Source organism: Schistocerca piceifrons, chromosome 8 (assembly GCF_021461385.2).
Source record: "Schistocerca piceifrons isolate TAMUIC-IGC-003096 chromosome 8, iqSchPice1.1, whole genome shotgun sequence".
NCBI lineage: Eukaryota > Metazoa > Arthropoda > Insecta > Orthoptera > Acrididae > Schistocerca > Schistocerca piceifrons.
The window spans coordinates 207004073-207020800 of NC_060145.1; the positions used below are offsets into that span (position 1 = coordinate 207004073).

Below are 16728 nucleotides of genomic sequence, written 5' to 3' on the forward strand. Positions count from 1 at the left end.
GACTTTCACTCAGGATTATTAATTCAGTATGTAACAGGAGAACACTGTTGTTTGGAAAAGCTTGTGAGATTTATACAGGCATGCTAAAGCTTTTAGATGGCCAATCAGCCATTCATATAACTCAGATAGTAAAACAATAGCTATAAAAGGAAAAAAAGTATAAGATTGAATGCCAGTCTGGCATACACTGGCACACTTATTGTTCTACATGACTGCATGATGTTTGTTCTTTTGGACATGTCCAAAAGAATGGACACCCTGCGGAATCTGCAGCTGTGTTGTTGTAGTTTCATCCTAATGTTGGGTGTACCATCCGTCTTTCTTTTTTATATATTTCCCACACAAAATAATAATAATATGCTGATTACATTCATAATGAGACAGGGAAAAAATAATTGTAGCTTCTGCTTGGAAGGAGCCTCCACGAGTGCACTATCTGAGATAAGAGACCGAGAATCATCTGTCAGATAATGCCATCGTCCCCCGGAAAAGTTGCAATAAAAAGCAATGGCCAATCCTTCCAACATTGGAAAAGCAAAAAGAATGGGCCCTTCTCAGAGCCAACTCTGATGATTGCAAGCCTAAACGTAGACGGTATCACCAAAAACAAACAACAAATCATATCACAACTTTGCCGCACACACAGATGGGACATACTGTGTATACAAGAAACACACAAGAAAGAAGGGGCAATAAGACCAGAAATAGAAGGAATGAAATTAGCCATAGAAAATCCACATCCTAAATATGGCAGCGCTGTCTTCACAAAACCTGAGAAGGCCATAATATCAACTAACAGAACTACATACAATAACATAGAATTACTGACTGTCGAGTGTAGCACCTTCACCGTAACATCAGTATACAAGCCGCCCGGAAAGAAGTTCAACTTGACTTTGCCGCCAAACTTCAACAACCAGAAAACACAGTTCATCTTAGGAGACTTCAACTGCCACAGCACATCATGGGGCTACAAACATACAGATGACAACGGACATAAATTAGAGCAATGGGCAGAAATAAATAACTTATCCCTGATCCTTGATCCCAAGCTACCATGCTCGTTCAGCAGCAAAATCTGGAAGCACGAATACAACCCTGATATTTGTTTTGTAAGCGCAAACGTGGAAGACCAATGCTTAAAAACTGCATATGCACCTCTTCCTAAAACACAACACTGACCTATCGGAATCCAAATACACGTTGCTTTGAGAACAACGAAAATACCATTCCGCAGATGCTTCAACTCTAAAAAAGCTAAATGGACAGAATATGCTGTGGAACTGGATGCAAAAATAAAAAATCTACACCCAATTCCAGAAAATTATCAAACTTTCGTAGAGACCTTCCAAAAGATTTCTCGAAGACACATACCCCGAGGCTGCAGAGAGCATTTCATCCCAGGTCTCTCTGACGAATCAAAGAACATCCTGAGGGAGTATGAAATGCTTTACGAACAGGACCCCTTTAGTGAAGAAGTAGTCCAATGTGGAGAAACACTAACGGAAATGATTAGTGAATTACAACAAAGGAAATGGGTCGAAACTCTGGAAAGAATGGATATGACCCACAGCAGCAAAGTCGCTTGGAACATAATAAAAAAAAACTTAATTGTGACTCTGGGACAGCTAAACAATGCTCTTCAGTAACACGCAATCGAATTGCCCATCAGCTACTACTAAATGGAAAACCCAACAAGAAATGTCAGAAAATAAAAATCAGCAGAATTCAGAGCCAAGCATGTTCGAAATACCATTTACCATGAAAGATCTTAATCATGGAATGAACTCAATGAAAAACGAGAAAGCAGCGGGAGTCGACGATATATGCGTGGAACAGATCAAACAGCTCGGACCTAGTGCCAAGCAATGGATCCTGCAGCTCTTTAATCATTGCTTAAAAATGTGTAAGATCCCAAAGATGTGGAGGAAATCAAAGGTAGTGGCACTACTAAAACCTGGGAAAGACGCAGGTCAACCAAAGAAGTACCGCCCAATAGCACTCCTGTGCCATCTGTACAAACTGTACGAACAAATAATCCTAAACCGCATAGTAAATATCGCAGACCAAAAGCTCATTCCCCAACAGGCTGGATTCAGACCCGGGAAGTCATGCACCAGTCAAATCCTAGCACTCACAGAACACACAGAGGAAGGGTTTGAAAACAAACAAATAACAGAATGTAGCATTGGTGGACTTAAGTTCTGCATACGACACCGTCAACCACAGAAAGCTCATGGAAAAACTGTACTGTACATTTAAGGATCATCAGTTCACAAAAATCATTGAATCTCTGCTGCAAAACAGACAGTTCTATGTAATGCTGGACGGAAAAAAAAGCCGATGGTGTCGACAAAAGAACGGTCTCGCCCAGGGCAGTGTGCTGGCCCCCCTACTATTAACCTATACAACAATGATCAACCAACACCGGAACGTACTACCCATTTCTTGTATGCCGATGATCTGGCCATTACAGCGCAAGGAAATAGCTTCGAGAAAGTAGAAGGGAAATTAGAAAACTCGCTACACGTAATGTCTGAATACTATAAAGAGAACTCCCTCAAACCAAATCCATCTAAGACACAGGTTAGCACTTTCCACCTCCGCACAAAACAGGCAAACAGGAAGCTGAACGTCACCTGGAATGGCAACAAACTGGACCATACGGACAAACCAACATACCTTGGTGTCATGCTGGATAGATCACTGACGTATAGATATCACTGTGAAAAAACCTGCCAAAAAGTTGCTGCCAGGAACAATATTTTAAGAAAACTGACGAATAGTAAATGGGGAGCTAGTCCGACTGTATTATGAACAACTGCTCAAACACTTTGCTTCTCCACAGCAGAATATGCATGCCCTGTATGGTCTCGATCCACACATGCCAAAAAAGTCACTACAGTCCTTAATGAAACATGCAGGCTAACAACAGGATGCATGAAACCCACTCCACTTGGGAAAATATACAAAGCAGCTGGATTCTCATCTCCTGAATCCCGAAGAAATGCGCACGAACATACAGAAAAATTTAAACAGATTTTCGACGAGCACCACCCGCTGCATGGTTCTTCATGTGGACGTAGCAGACTTAAATCCCGCAAGAGATTTCTCACTAGTGAATTGAACGAGCCTCCGAAGGACTACCCTGCCTCACGAGAAATACCCAGCGGCAGTACATCAAGCTGGAAGATTTGGAGAACACTGAACCGCATCAGAACAGGCGTAGCACCAGTTAAAGCAAACCTAGTAAAATGGGGCTTCAAGGACGAAGGAGACAACAAATGTGACAGTGGTGAAGTTCAGGATATGGAACACCTTCTACAGTGTTCCATCTGCCCCACAAGGTGTACCCTTGATGAACTATGGCTTGAGAAGAGAGAAACATTGGACTTGGCCCGACATTGGGCTGAAAGGCTTTGAAACAAATCTCCAGACACGAAAAAGTAAAGTAAGTGTAGTACATATGTAATAATGGCAATTATTCAACAATGCACAACTGTTGAAGAGTTGGAATTGTAAACATCAACCTTGTTGTTGTGGTCTTCAGTCCTGAGACTGGTTTGATGCAGCTCTCCATGCTACTCTATCCTGTGCAAGCTTTTTCATCTCCCAGTACCTACTGCAACCTACATCCTTCTGAATCTGCTTAGTGTATTCATCTCTTGGTCTCCCTCTACGATTTTTACCCTCCACGCTGCCCTCCAATACTAAATTGGTGATCCCTTGATGCCTCAGAACATGTCCTACCAACCGATCCCTTCTTCTGGTCAAGTTGTGCCACAAACTTCTCTTCTCCCCAATCCTATTCAATACTTCCTCATTAGTTATGTGATCTACCCATCTAATCTTCAGCATTCTTCTGTAGCACCACATTTCGAAAGCTTCTATTCTCTTCTTGTCCAAACTATTTATCGTCCATGTTTCACTTCCATACATGGCTACACTCCATACGAATACTTTCAGAAATGACTTCCTGACACTTAAATCAATACTGGATGTTAACAAATTTCTCTTCTTCAGAAACGCTTTCCTTGCCATTGCCAGCCTACATTTTATATCCTCTCTACTTCGACCATCATCAGTTATTTTGCTCCCCAAATAGCAAAACTCCTTTACTACTTTAAGTGCCTCATTTCCTAATCTAATTCCCTCAGCATCACCCGACTTAATTAGACTACATTCCATTATCCTTGTTTTGCTTTTGTTGATGTTCATCTTATATCCTCCTTTCAAGACACTGTCCATTCCATTCAACTGCTCTTCCAAGTCCTTTGCTGTCTCTGACAGAATCAACCTTAAAAAACTGAAAACTGTTAGTGGAGAAACTGTGAAGAGAGAAAATAACTGAGAAATCTATAAGAAGGAAATATAATGATAAAAAACAGGAAAAACAGAAAAACAATTTCTGCTTGTTATATAGTTTCCTCCATGCACGCTGCTCCCAGCACAGTAATTTTAAGAGGAGTCACTGCATCAGCCACCAAGACATACTTCTTAGTACCAAATGGTCAGATTGGTATGGCTGTTGACTTCAATTCCTGCTCAAAAGTATCAAATGTCAATAGGAATTAAGTTAAAAAAAAGAAGAATCAAGAAAAAAAAACAAAAAGCCAGAAAGAGACTACAATTCATCTGATGGAAGTCTCTTAAATATTAATGCTCAATTTGTAGGAGTATTAATAATTTGCCCCATAAATGGAGGGGGGTTAACATATTTACATTATCCTGTTTTTACAGTCTAAATTTTGCAATAAAGTTATGACAATTTTTTCTCACAATGCCTGTTACTACCTTATGAATGACAGCATTCTGTTTTGTTTAATACACAAGGAAACTCCAGTATTACAGGTGTTTTGTTATACTGATTCATTCTACTTTACATAAAGTAAGAACTGAAATCACTATTTGCTCTCTTCAGTACATCTGTCATTTTCTTATTGCAATCAATAGAGGTAAGCCAGAGAGGGATATAATCTTTACCTTGCTTAGATCATTTGATACATCATACAGTGCTGAGGCATCAGGATGAAATGCGTTGAAAATACCAATGTGGCCAACACCAAGCTTCATGTCCTTCAGTATCATCCTGATTAACCACTTCTGTTCCATTTTAGACATTCCAGTTAATAATAGTGTCAACTCATCATCCATTCCTCCTGAAATAGATGTTTTCACTATTTGTTTAAATACTATACAATAACAATAATGTTAAAAAGGACACTCATTGCTCCTAGAAATCTATAGGCCACCAAATATATATCCACCAATAGACATTTTGGTAATTACATGCATCGATGGAAGATAGTTATGTGTAATTAATTTATCATCACACTAAAAGGATGTGTTCTTATAACACTGTTCATGTAAACCAGAGTTATAAATCTCGAGACATGTCTAATGGTCACACAGTGTTATTTGTAAGTGACAGCCATGCCTATGAAATTTTTAATATAGCAATGTAAACAGATGAAAGATCATAAATGTATGCATGTTTTATAATTAGACAAAATTTTTGTTAGTGGATTGGTCAAAACCATCAAATTCCTACGTTGATCAATATAGGAAACACACACATATGTATGCAAAATAAATTGTAAGTTCAGTATTTGAGAGATATGATAAAAAAATTAACAAAATAAAAATGGATCAAACATTGGAATATATTTATTGCATATACCAATATGAAAAAAAAGAAAACAAATTTGAGCCATTTCACAATGCAACACATTACGACATCTGCCTCAGTACCTTAGTAAATACTTGAGGCACCACACAACAGTTTGAGAGATACACAATGAAGTTTTCACTCTGCAGCAGAGTGTGCACTGATATGAGACTTCCTGGCACATTGAAACTGTGTGCTGGACTGAGATTCGAACTCTAGACCATTGCCTTTCACTGGCAAGTGTTCTACCAACTGAGCTGCCCAAGCATGACTCACAACCCCTCCTCACAGCCTTACTTTCACCAGTACATCTCCTACTTTCCAAACTTCACTGAAGTTCCCCAGAAAAACCTGGATCAGCCATGGATGGGGATATGTATCCACAATGGGATTTTCACTCTGCAGCAAAATGTGCACTAGCACCGCAGGTTTCACAGGAGCATTTCTGTAAAGTTTGGAATATAGGAGAAGAGGTATTGGTGGAAGTAAGGCTGTGACGATGGGTTGCGAGCCATGCTTGATAGTTCAGCTGGTAGAGTACTTGCCCATGAAAGGCAAAGGTCTCAAGTTTGAGTCATGGTCCAGTACACAGTTTTAATCTGCCAGGAAATTTCACCTCAGAGCACACTCCACTGCATAGTGAGGTACTAGTGGAAGTAATGCTGTGAGGATGCATCATTAGTCATGCTTGGATAGCTCAGTTGGTAGAGCACTTACCCACAAACGGCAAAGATCCCGAGTTCAAGTCTTGGTGCAGCGTACAGTTTTAATTTGTCACGCAGTATGAATTTAAGAAATGCTTTACACTAATTAATTAAAACAGAGACTCTTCAACTTAAATACATTGTGTACAGATATAGCATACTGCAATTCTTGTACTTTGTGCACAACAAACTGGACACTGTCCTACTGCAATATGTGCTACATGCCTGATGACAATTCCTTCCTTAAAGACAGGTGAATTAACAGCACTTCACTCTGCTGAGGAGATCCAATGTGGATGGTTCTTTGTTTAATGAGTACAGTTTGTTAGTTTGTTGTCCCTCAGTTGCTACACTGCCAAATCACTGAGGAGGTTCCATGCAGGAGAACAGAAAATGTGCCTGCACTGACAAAAAAGAACGACAAAAGTGAAGGGGGTGCTCAATAGAATGTGTTAATTACTTGTCTCCATATAACAGGACTTTGCCTACCCAGTCAATTTTCCATCCAACATGATGCCCAAAAATCAGAATACACACACATTTGAAACTTTCTGCCAGATTCGACAAGCAAATCATCGAAGTGGCATCAACTAAAAAGACTTGCACCAGCCATCAGACCCGAACCACATGCACATTTCAGTTTTTCCTGGCAGATTAAAACTGTGAGCAAGATCAAGACTCAAAGTCAGGACTTTTGCCTTTACAGCCAAGTGTTCTACTGAGTGAGCTACCCAAAAAGTATTCATAACCTATCCTCACAACAGCTTTAATTCTGACAGTGCCTCGTCTCCTACACACAAATTTCTCAGATGCGAACTTTTGTACCTTACTGCCATCTGTAAATACCGGCCTTCTGTGAAGACACAAAGATGAAAAATTTAACCAGTATCTGCAAATACACAGTTGTCTTAGGAACACGTCACAGTAGAATCTAAAAATATAACAATGATAACATCATTCGTGACACTACCAGGATGGAAGTATTTTTTTCATGTACAACGACATAGGACCCAACCCAACCGCCCACATATCATACATTCTAGCAGTTTACAAAGAATGTTGGTGAGACTGATGGGCTGATAGCTATCCACATCAAGTGGGTTTGTAATGGGTTTCAGCACTGGTATGATGGAGCTCCCCCGCCATTGCAATGGAAAGACACTACCACACCAGATCCAGTTGAAGATAAAGAGGAGATGTCACTTTTAGTTAGACAAGAGATGTTTAATCATCTGACTGTGGATCTGATCTGTCCCAGGAGCTGTGTTGGGGCAATGTGCACGGGTGCTGAGGAGCTCCCATGATGTAAATGGGGCATTATAGGGTTTATTGTGGCATGTTGAGAACAAGAGGGCTTCCCCTTCTGTCTGCTGTTTGAGAGTGCGTAAGTCAGGGGAGCAATTCTCTGAGGCAGAGGCTTGAGCATAGTGCTCAGCAAAGTGCTCGGCAATTGAGTTTGTGTTGATAGATAACACACAATCGATGGTAATGCCAAGGACACGTGTCGGGGTCTGGTACACAAAACAAAATCTGATCTTCGTCCAGACTTGGTAAGGTGATGTATGGCACCCAATGGTCAAGACATACCTCTCCCAACACCCCAGTTTCCATCTTTTTATAAGCTAGTGAATGCAGGCACAGCGCCTTTTGAAGGCAATTACGTGCTCTAGGGAAGGGTGCCACTTATGTCATTGTAGAGCTCGTCGACGCTCTTTACTTGCCTCGGCGACTTCTGGTGGCCACCAAGGGGCACCCTAAAGAACGAGGGATCGCATTTTCTGCTGCAGAAATGATGATTGTAGTGACCTGCTCAACCACAACATCGATGGCACCATGTGGAGGAGATTCAATGGAGAGCACACATTTTCACACCCATCAACACCTGCTTTCTTTGGGATTTGATGTTGTTGTGGTCTTCAGTCCTGAGACTGGTTTGATGCAGCTCTCCATGCTACCCTATCTTGTGCAAGCTTCTTCACCTCCCAGTACTTACTGCAACCTAAATCCTTCTGAATCTGCTTAGTGTATTCATCTCTTGGTCTCCCTCTATAATTTTTACCCTCCACACTGCCCTCCAACGGTAAATTGGTGATCCCTTGATGCCTCAGAACATGTCCTTCCAACCGGTCCCTTCTTCTAGTCAAGTTGTGCCACAAACTCCTCTTCTCCCCAATTCTATTCAATACCTCCTCATTAGTTATGTGATCTACCCATCTAATCTTCAGCATTCTTCTGTAGCACCACATTTCGAAAGCTTCTATTCTCTTCTTGTCTAAACTATTTATCGTCCATGTTTCACTTCCATACATGGCTACACTCCATACAAATACTTTCAGAAATGACTTCCTGACACTTAAATCTATACTCGATGTTAACAAGGTTCTCTTCTTCAGAAACGCTTTCCTTGCCATTGCCAGTCTACATTTTATATCTTCTACTTTGACCATCATCAGTTGTTTTGCTCCCCAAATAGCAAAACTCCTTTACTACTTTAAGTGTCTCATTTCCTAATCTAATTCCCTCAGCATCACCTGACTTAATTCGGCTACATTCCATTATCCTCATTTTGCTTTTGTTGATGTTCATCTTATATCCTCCTTTCAAGACACTGTCCATTCCGTTCAACTGCTCTTCCAAGTCCTTTGCTGTCTCTGAAGAATTACACTGTCATCGGTGAACCTCAAAGTTTTTATTTCTTCTTCATGGATTTTAATACCTACCCCAATTTTTCCTTTGTTTCCTTTACTGCTTGCTCAATATACAGATTGAATAACATTGGGGAGAGGCTACAACCCTGTCTCACTGCCTTCCCAACCACTGCTTCCCTTTCATGTCCCTCGACCCTTATAACTGCCATCTGGTTTCTGTACAAATTATAAAATAACTGCCATCTGGTTTCTGTACAAATTGTAAATAGCCTTTTGCTCCCTGTATTTTATCCTGCCACCTTTAGAATTTGAAAGAGAGTATTCCAGTCAACATTGTCAAAATCTTCTACCAGTTTTTCCATTCATCTGTAAAGAATTTGTGTTAGTATTTTGCAGGTGTGACTTATTAAACTTATAGTTTGATAATTTTCACATCCATCAACACCTGCTTTCTTTGTGATTGGAATTATTATATTCTTCTTGAAGTCTGAGGGTATTTCGCCTGTCTCATACATCTTGCTCACCAGATGGTAGAGTTTTGTCAGGATTGTAATCAGAGTCCACATTTGTCCCTGGAAATGTCTTACAATTTAAAACCTGGTTCCTAAATCTCTGTTTTATATTTATATAATCTATCCGAAACCTTCCAGTATCTCCAGGCCTCTTCCATGTACACAACCTTATATCATGATTCTTAAACCAAGTGTTGGCTATGATTAAGTTATGCTCTGCGCAAAATTCTACCAGGAGGTTTCCTCTTTCATTCCTTCCCCCCAGTCTATGTTTACCTACTACTTTTCCTTCTCTTCCTTTCCCTACTACCGAATCCCAGTTCCCTATGACTATTAAATTTTCATCTCCCTTAACTATCTGAATAATTTCTTTTATCAAATCATACATTTCTTCAATTTCTTCACCATATGCGGACCTAGTTGGCGTATAAACTTGTACTACTGTGGTAGGTGTGGGCTTTGTGTGTGTCTTGCCTACAATAATGCTTTCCCTATGCTGTTCGTAGTAGCTTATTTGTGCTCCTATTTTTTATTCATTATTAAACCTACTTCTGCGTTACCCCTATTTCATTTTGTATTTATAACCCTGTATTCACCTGATCATGTATAAACCATGAAAATCCACTGCGTTACGCCACACACAAACAGACCTGGCCTGCGGGGAGGCTGGCGAGACTGGATCTGATGGGCAGGGCATGCATATTAGTGGGAAAGGAAGGTCTTCAGATTGGGAGGCCCGATCCATCAGAAATTTCCGACCATAGCCTTTGTTGGAAAGTGAGAGTGTACATACATTCACACAATCACTCAGACACAATTCATGCACACATGACCACCATCTTTGGCCACTGCATCTACAGTCTCTGAGAATCAGATCCAAACAAACCACTCCTCGCACCTCCCTGCCTCTCATCTGCAGCTGCAAGGCTAGTGGCGACAAGTGATGGCAGCACGGACTGCAAGCTGAGGTGAGTGGTAGGAACAGGAGAAGCAGTAGTAATGAGGGAGTAGATAACTGGCCTACAAGCTTAACTGCACCCAACCAGTGATGATGCATGACATCTCAGTAAACAAACCATCTCATATACTGAGACAAAAATGAGATTTTTCCAGTGTTTTTTTTTCAAATTTCCCTGACATTTCTCTGATTTCCCTGACACATTTGAATTTCCCTGATATTCTCCGATTTCCAGAACCTGTGGTAACCCTGATAATATTACTGTTTACTAATACAATAACTGATCACATAGTAGTCAATTTTGTTCTGTTTATATCAACACACATGCAAAGATGCAATGAATTGCGGTTCTGCATTACCACTGATGATAATTGTCGGTGAGTATAGTTGTGACACTGGGAGATATCTCATTCTTCTGAAGTTGTGGAGAGGTACATCATTGTTTGATTTAGTTGAAGGAGCCACAACCTCACCTCTGCTTGCTTCATCACTATCAAAGTGAAGTCCTCAAAGGTGATCTTTTAAGTTTTTGGAACAGATAAAAAGCAGATGGAATCAGGTCAGGGCTGTATGGAGGATGATCAATGACAAATGAACCCAAGGCATTGGATTGTTGCAGAAGTTACAGCACCCTTGTGTGACCTGATAGTGTCATGCTGGACAGATTACTGAAAAAGTAGATGAGCACCTAGAGTTCAAAACTCAATTATAGCATGCTGCTTCTCATGCACTGACATAGTTACATGACACACTGGCCATGTTACACTCTACTATTCGGAGCCCTCTAGCAGATGAGGGTAGCAACTAGCATCAGAGGAGTGGGAAAGTCGACCGAGTAATGTGCACGACAAGTAATACCTCAACTTATATTGAGAACAGAATAAAAAAGTTGGAGGCATTACTTTTCAGCACACCCTCATATGGATGTATGCATGTACACCGGCCGACAAAAAAATAGTGAAACACCTAGAAGAGATAGTCAGATGTCGACAACATAATTCCTAACACGCATGTATGTAAATGACTAGTGTTCCAGTTTTCTGTGACAGGTAAAAGGGCCACCAGGGTGCACTAGTGTTGTCACGTTTAGTGTTGCTACTGGGCCTGATCAAGTATGTATTGTGCATCAGGCACATTGTAACCCCTTTATATCCATGCCTGCCATCTGAGAACAAGTAATGGACTCCTTGCACCATTCTGTGCATCTTACACTGTTGGTCGGAGAGTAGCAGAACTGCAGAATTATTGTCCTGTGTGTAGGCTGCCAGTAACACCACAATAGCAATTTCTGTGATGATAATTGCTGGTGAGTATAGTGGTGACACTCTGTTCTTTGCAAATTTAACTCAATTTTGTAATTACTAAACTAACATCACCTACCCTCTCAAACTGTGAAGTTTCTTTTAGTTTCCTCGTCCCCTTCTGGGTGGTATAACGGATCTTTTACGTTGGGATAAATTTATTTTATTTTTTGTTAGATGATTTTGTTAAATAGCTGAATAAACTGTAATTAGGAATAATTTAATTAAGCAGAGTAGAGAAGATAAAGTCAAAGAGATGTTCATTCGGAGGACATTATTGTAATGTAACGTCATTGTGTTGTTCGGTTGTTAAAACAAGTTGTTTGTGTTCCATCCTGCTGTTCAGTCGTGCGCGTATCTGAAAGGAATTAATTCGGGGACTAGAATAAACTTTCACATAATAGTTACGATTCAATGTTCCAACAAAAGGGGTTAGCATCAGTGTTAATTTGAATTGTGGGCGACAGGATTAGTTTTGACAGATACGTGAAAACGGACATAATGAAAGTTGTTCGCATATCATCCTTGAACGTGACTTTTTATTTAATTAACGATTGCGGGCTCATTAAAAGCTGTTATCTCATGATTAGGATCAATCCCTCTTTCCCCCTAGATAGTGATCATTCATTAACATTTACGTCATAAGAAAAAGGATTATTAATAAAAATGATGTTAAATGACAATTACGTGTTATTCCGTTAGTGTGGAACCGACGTAATATCTCTGAAATGACATTGATATATAATTTGTGTTAAATACTGAACTGAGATAGGAAGTAAATTGAAATTAGTGAACATTTGATACTGAGACTATAGAAGCAGAAGCGCTTAAGGTTTCTCTTCTCTAAAATGGCAAAACAGGTACGAACTTTAACTCAATAGTCGACATTATGTATTGCAAAGACATTAGAATTTCATACTTATTTTGATGAAGTGCTGTTAAACAAAGGAACGTTGAGTCTCTGTACGAGTATTAAAATTAAATCTAAAAACATAATTAATAACAGCAAACTCCGCTTTAAGAAACTGTATTGCATGTCGTCATTGGGCCATAACTGCTCAACCGTGGAGACTTGGGTGGTGAAATTAGAAGTCGGGCATATAAAACAAAGTTAAAATTCCATTCAAGCTACAGTGGAGTCGGCACAACAGCACGTGGGCAGTTATAGATGGCGCGTATCCAACGTGGGGCCCGAAAAGGTAAATAAAATTACATAAAATTGGCTATTGCAGTGTGAAGTGTGATTATTAGTATTAATTAACTGTGAACAATTAATTGTCTGGATTGAACTGTCTGTTTCATGTACATGATTACGCGCGTGGAACACGACGATTAATGCCAGAAAGCACAACTTCGGACCGACAACTACGAGGGACAGATCGACAGAGGTATGAACCCATGATATGCAAGATAGCGTACAGAGGAGATAAGAGACATTATTGACATAGTGTGAAATCTGGATTTGCCTGAAATCACTGGTTGAAGTAAATATTGGACAGTACCCATTATGTTTTAAAATAACTAATATTAGTGGTGGATAAATGAGGAACTTTGTATTTTCTATTGCAGTGTATTATTTTTCTGGTGTTATAGACGATATGTTAATAGATTTGGTTAGGAGATTCCAAGTGTGATTATGATGCCTAAGAAAGTTTATATGTTAAGGTCTAGGACAGGAGCAAATATTGATACTGCAATCATGGAAGGAATAAGTACTGATAATAATAATGCAGTTGATTATTTGTTAAAAGTAAATGGGGCAATGATGACCAAACCTAACCCAGTAGATAAGCACGAAGCATCAGGCAGTGATGTGGTAGAGACCGTAGGAAGAACGGAGGAATCTATTGAACCGAGCGGCAATTTTAATAGGTCACGTGGTAACATAAGCCTAGAGATGTTATTTGACCTTCTGGTACAGTCGAAAGAGTCAGATCAGAAATTCAAAGAAGATATCCTTGAAGCTAATAGACAATGGGATCTTAGAGAACAGGAAGCTAATAGACAACGGGATCTTAGAGAACAGGAAGCTAATAAACAGCGTGAGCTCAGAGAAGCAATATTTTACAGGATTCTGTAACCACTTTAGAGAGTGAAGTCAGGGAAACGCATGTTGATCAGTCGAAGGTAGTCGAACAGGTCAATAAAATAGCCGAGCGAGTAGAAAATCTACAGATAAAGGGACAAGAGTATATTGACGAATACCTTAGCAACCAATCAAGTAAAATTGAAAATGAGTTTTCTGCTTGGTTAGATAATAAAGCTGGGGAAGTCAAAGCGCAAATGCAAGATGTTATCGAGTCTGCATGTCAACAGGCAAAACAAAACTCAGCGCAAGGCGACAGCGGTGATGACTTAGAACAACTGAAGGCGGAATTGACATCTATTAAAGATAAAGTAATCGCTGAATTACCTCGATGGCAGGAACAGCTTGATAGACGAATGTCACTTATAGAGGATGAGTCAGCACAACCTAGAACGTATAATAGGTATTCTGAACACAGCTCTATTAAAGATTCTCCAGTAAAAAAGAGAAATAGAGACGAGTGTTATAATCATAGTTCTAATAATATTGATGAGTCATATAGAGATGATCGTGAGTTTGATAGCAGGGGATATGTTACATCTACGAAAGTAGAACACAATATCTTTAAAGCGAAACAGTTCCAAACATTCACTAATGATAAGAATTCAGTTCATCCTATGGTATTTATAAAAAGCTTTCATAAAGCATTTCCCAGAGCGTGGGAAAAATGTGATAAAATTCAATTTATTATTTCCAAAACCAGTGGTGAGGTATCACTTTGGGCATCGGAAGTAGCTGAAGACTGTCATTCATGTAAAGAGTTTGAAAGGTTATTTGTGTGTAAGTATTGGTCACAGAGCCATCAAAATAGACTGCGCAATCAAATATGTTGTCCCGAATATTATAATGTAAAGAAAGGAACTCTCCGTAAATACTTTGAGAAGTATATCAATAAAACTCGATATTTAGACAATCCCATAAGTCAGAGGGAAGTTATCCGAATACTAAAGGGTAAACTCCCCATTCATTTAAGAGAGAAATTAATAAATGTAGATGATGATGATATCGATCAATTTTTGCCTGTAATCGACTCATTAGATGTGATTCAGGAAGATGCGAAGAACATGGGATATAAATCATATGGACTGAATGGTTGTAATTGTCAACATAATTGTTGTGAAGGGTGGAACACTCCGAGGAAGTCTAACGGGAATGGTAATGGGCAATATTATAACCGTAATCAGTGCGATTATAATAATGACCATAACAATGGTAACCCTAATGGATATAGACTCGATAAATCCAATAACCCATGGGAGAATAACGATCTTAGTAATAGGATTATGGATAAGGGAAATAAGAATATAATGGTCAGATTCAAAATGGGAATAATAATGTGGATAATGGTCCGCAGAAGAGAAAATAGGGCGGTCGATCAGGACAGCAATTCACAACAGAGGATAGGCGGGTGCCATGGAATAACGGACAAAATATTCAGTGGGCAACTCCCACTAATGTAATAACCGCTGCGGGACAATATGTACCTGTACCTTCAGTAGATTGTTCGATTAACGGTAATCATGAATGGAGAAACAATAATTCTGACGTGTGGGTAGCAGTGTTGGACGAAGTTAGCAGTCACCAAAACAACAACCCAACAAACTAGAGCCAGCTGCTCTTCGCCTTCCAAGTGCAGCTGGCGAGGAAGAGGAAAGAAATAAAGATCTGAAGGGTTATGTGTTAAGATATAATGATGGGATAGGTATCGAGGAAGAGTTATTAGAGAATCCAGGGAAATGGAATGATAAACCTAAAGAGTTGGTACAAGATTTGGTAAATATCAATATTCTTAATGAAGATATTAGTATTCTATTAGATACCAGTGCATCATTTAGCATGATGTGTGTTGGCTTGTTCAAATTTTTAAACAATAAACAAAAATTACCAGTTCTTCCAGTATCTAACTGTGTGTTATCGGGAGCATTAGGAACACATTCTGTACCCATAAAGGCCCAAGTGCAGGTAGAGATTATAGCTCAGGGGGAAAGACTTAATAGCACCTTCCTGATAGTGCCTAAATTGTCCTATCCATGTATCTGGGGCTAGGACTTTTTGCGAGAGCGAGAAATAAAACTCGACCTCGCTAAAGGTGTGTGTTGTCTAAATGATAACAGGCACACGTTAGAATTAAAGTTGGTTAAGAAATGGGAATTACTAAACAAATTCTGTAATAGTATTAAGATTAAGATGGCTAATGCTTTTGTACTACCGCTAGTGGTAGAGGAACAAGTAAACTCTTTACGTGTGAATGGAGCGCTAGGAATACAACAGTTGATACAAAGTAAAGTATCAGAATCTGAATATTTAACTCAAGAACAAAGAAACGAATTAGCTGAATTGTTAAGTACCAATTCAAGTGTGTTCGGCCAGAAACCTGGCACTATTAAGAATTACAAAAATGAAATGGATGTCTATCCACATCAAACATTATACAACGGTAGCTATCTGTTAGGGGAAGTAAAAAATGGGGGGCTACCTAAAGGGTTGTTCCCTCATAAAGACATTAAAAAATATTATGAATAACAAAGAGAGACAATAAACACAGACTATTTTAGTAATCGTTTAGTGATATTAAGAATTTTTTTTTTTTTTTTTTTTTGTTAAATGTTCATATTGTTAGTATAGTTTTCTTTAGTTTTAAGAAAAATTATGCTTCCATATGTAGAGTCAATATAAAGAGGCTTGCATCTGTAAAATAACATAATGAGTACTGAGACAGTATGTATAGAATTATCGTGAAGACAATTGTCTGGTAGTAAAATGTCAGTAATTTCTTTTGAGAGGGTTGATCCATTAATGAAGGAAGATAATAAAGAGAAGAAAATAGACAGAATCTTGATACAGTCCAAGT

The 16728-nt window shown here is 39.3% G+C and overlaps 1 protein-coding gene across 6 annotated transcripts in view; it reads right to left on the minus strand.

Annotated features, from left to right (window-relative positions):
- LOC124711403 (DNA ligase 4) overlaps positions 1–16728 on the minus strand; it is a 296581-nt gene that overhangs the window by 167397 nt on the left and 112456 nt on the right. For 5 of the 6 annotated variants that reach the window (XM_047241458.1, XM_047241460.1, XM_047241462.1 and 2 more), the window contains exons 5-6: positions 14205–14264; positions 4984–5159 (exon numbers count right to left, since the gene is read on the minus strand). In XM_047241458.1, the coding sequence (XP_047097414.1) occupies positions 4984–5159; positions 14205–14264 (236 nt within the window). The remainder of the gene's footprint in view (positions 1–4983; positions 5160–14204; positions 14265–16728) is intronic. The other variant, XM_047241461.1, reaches the window with a different exon arrangement.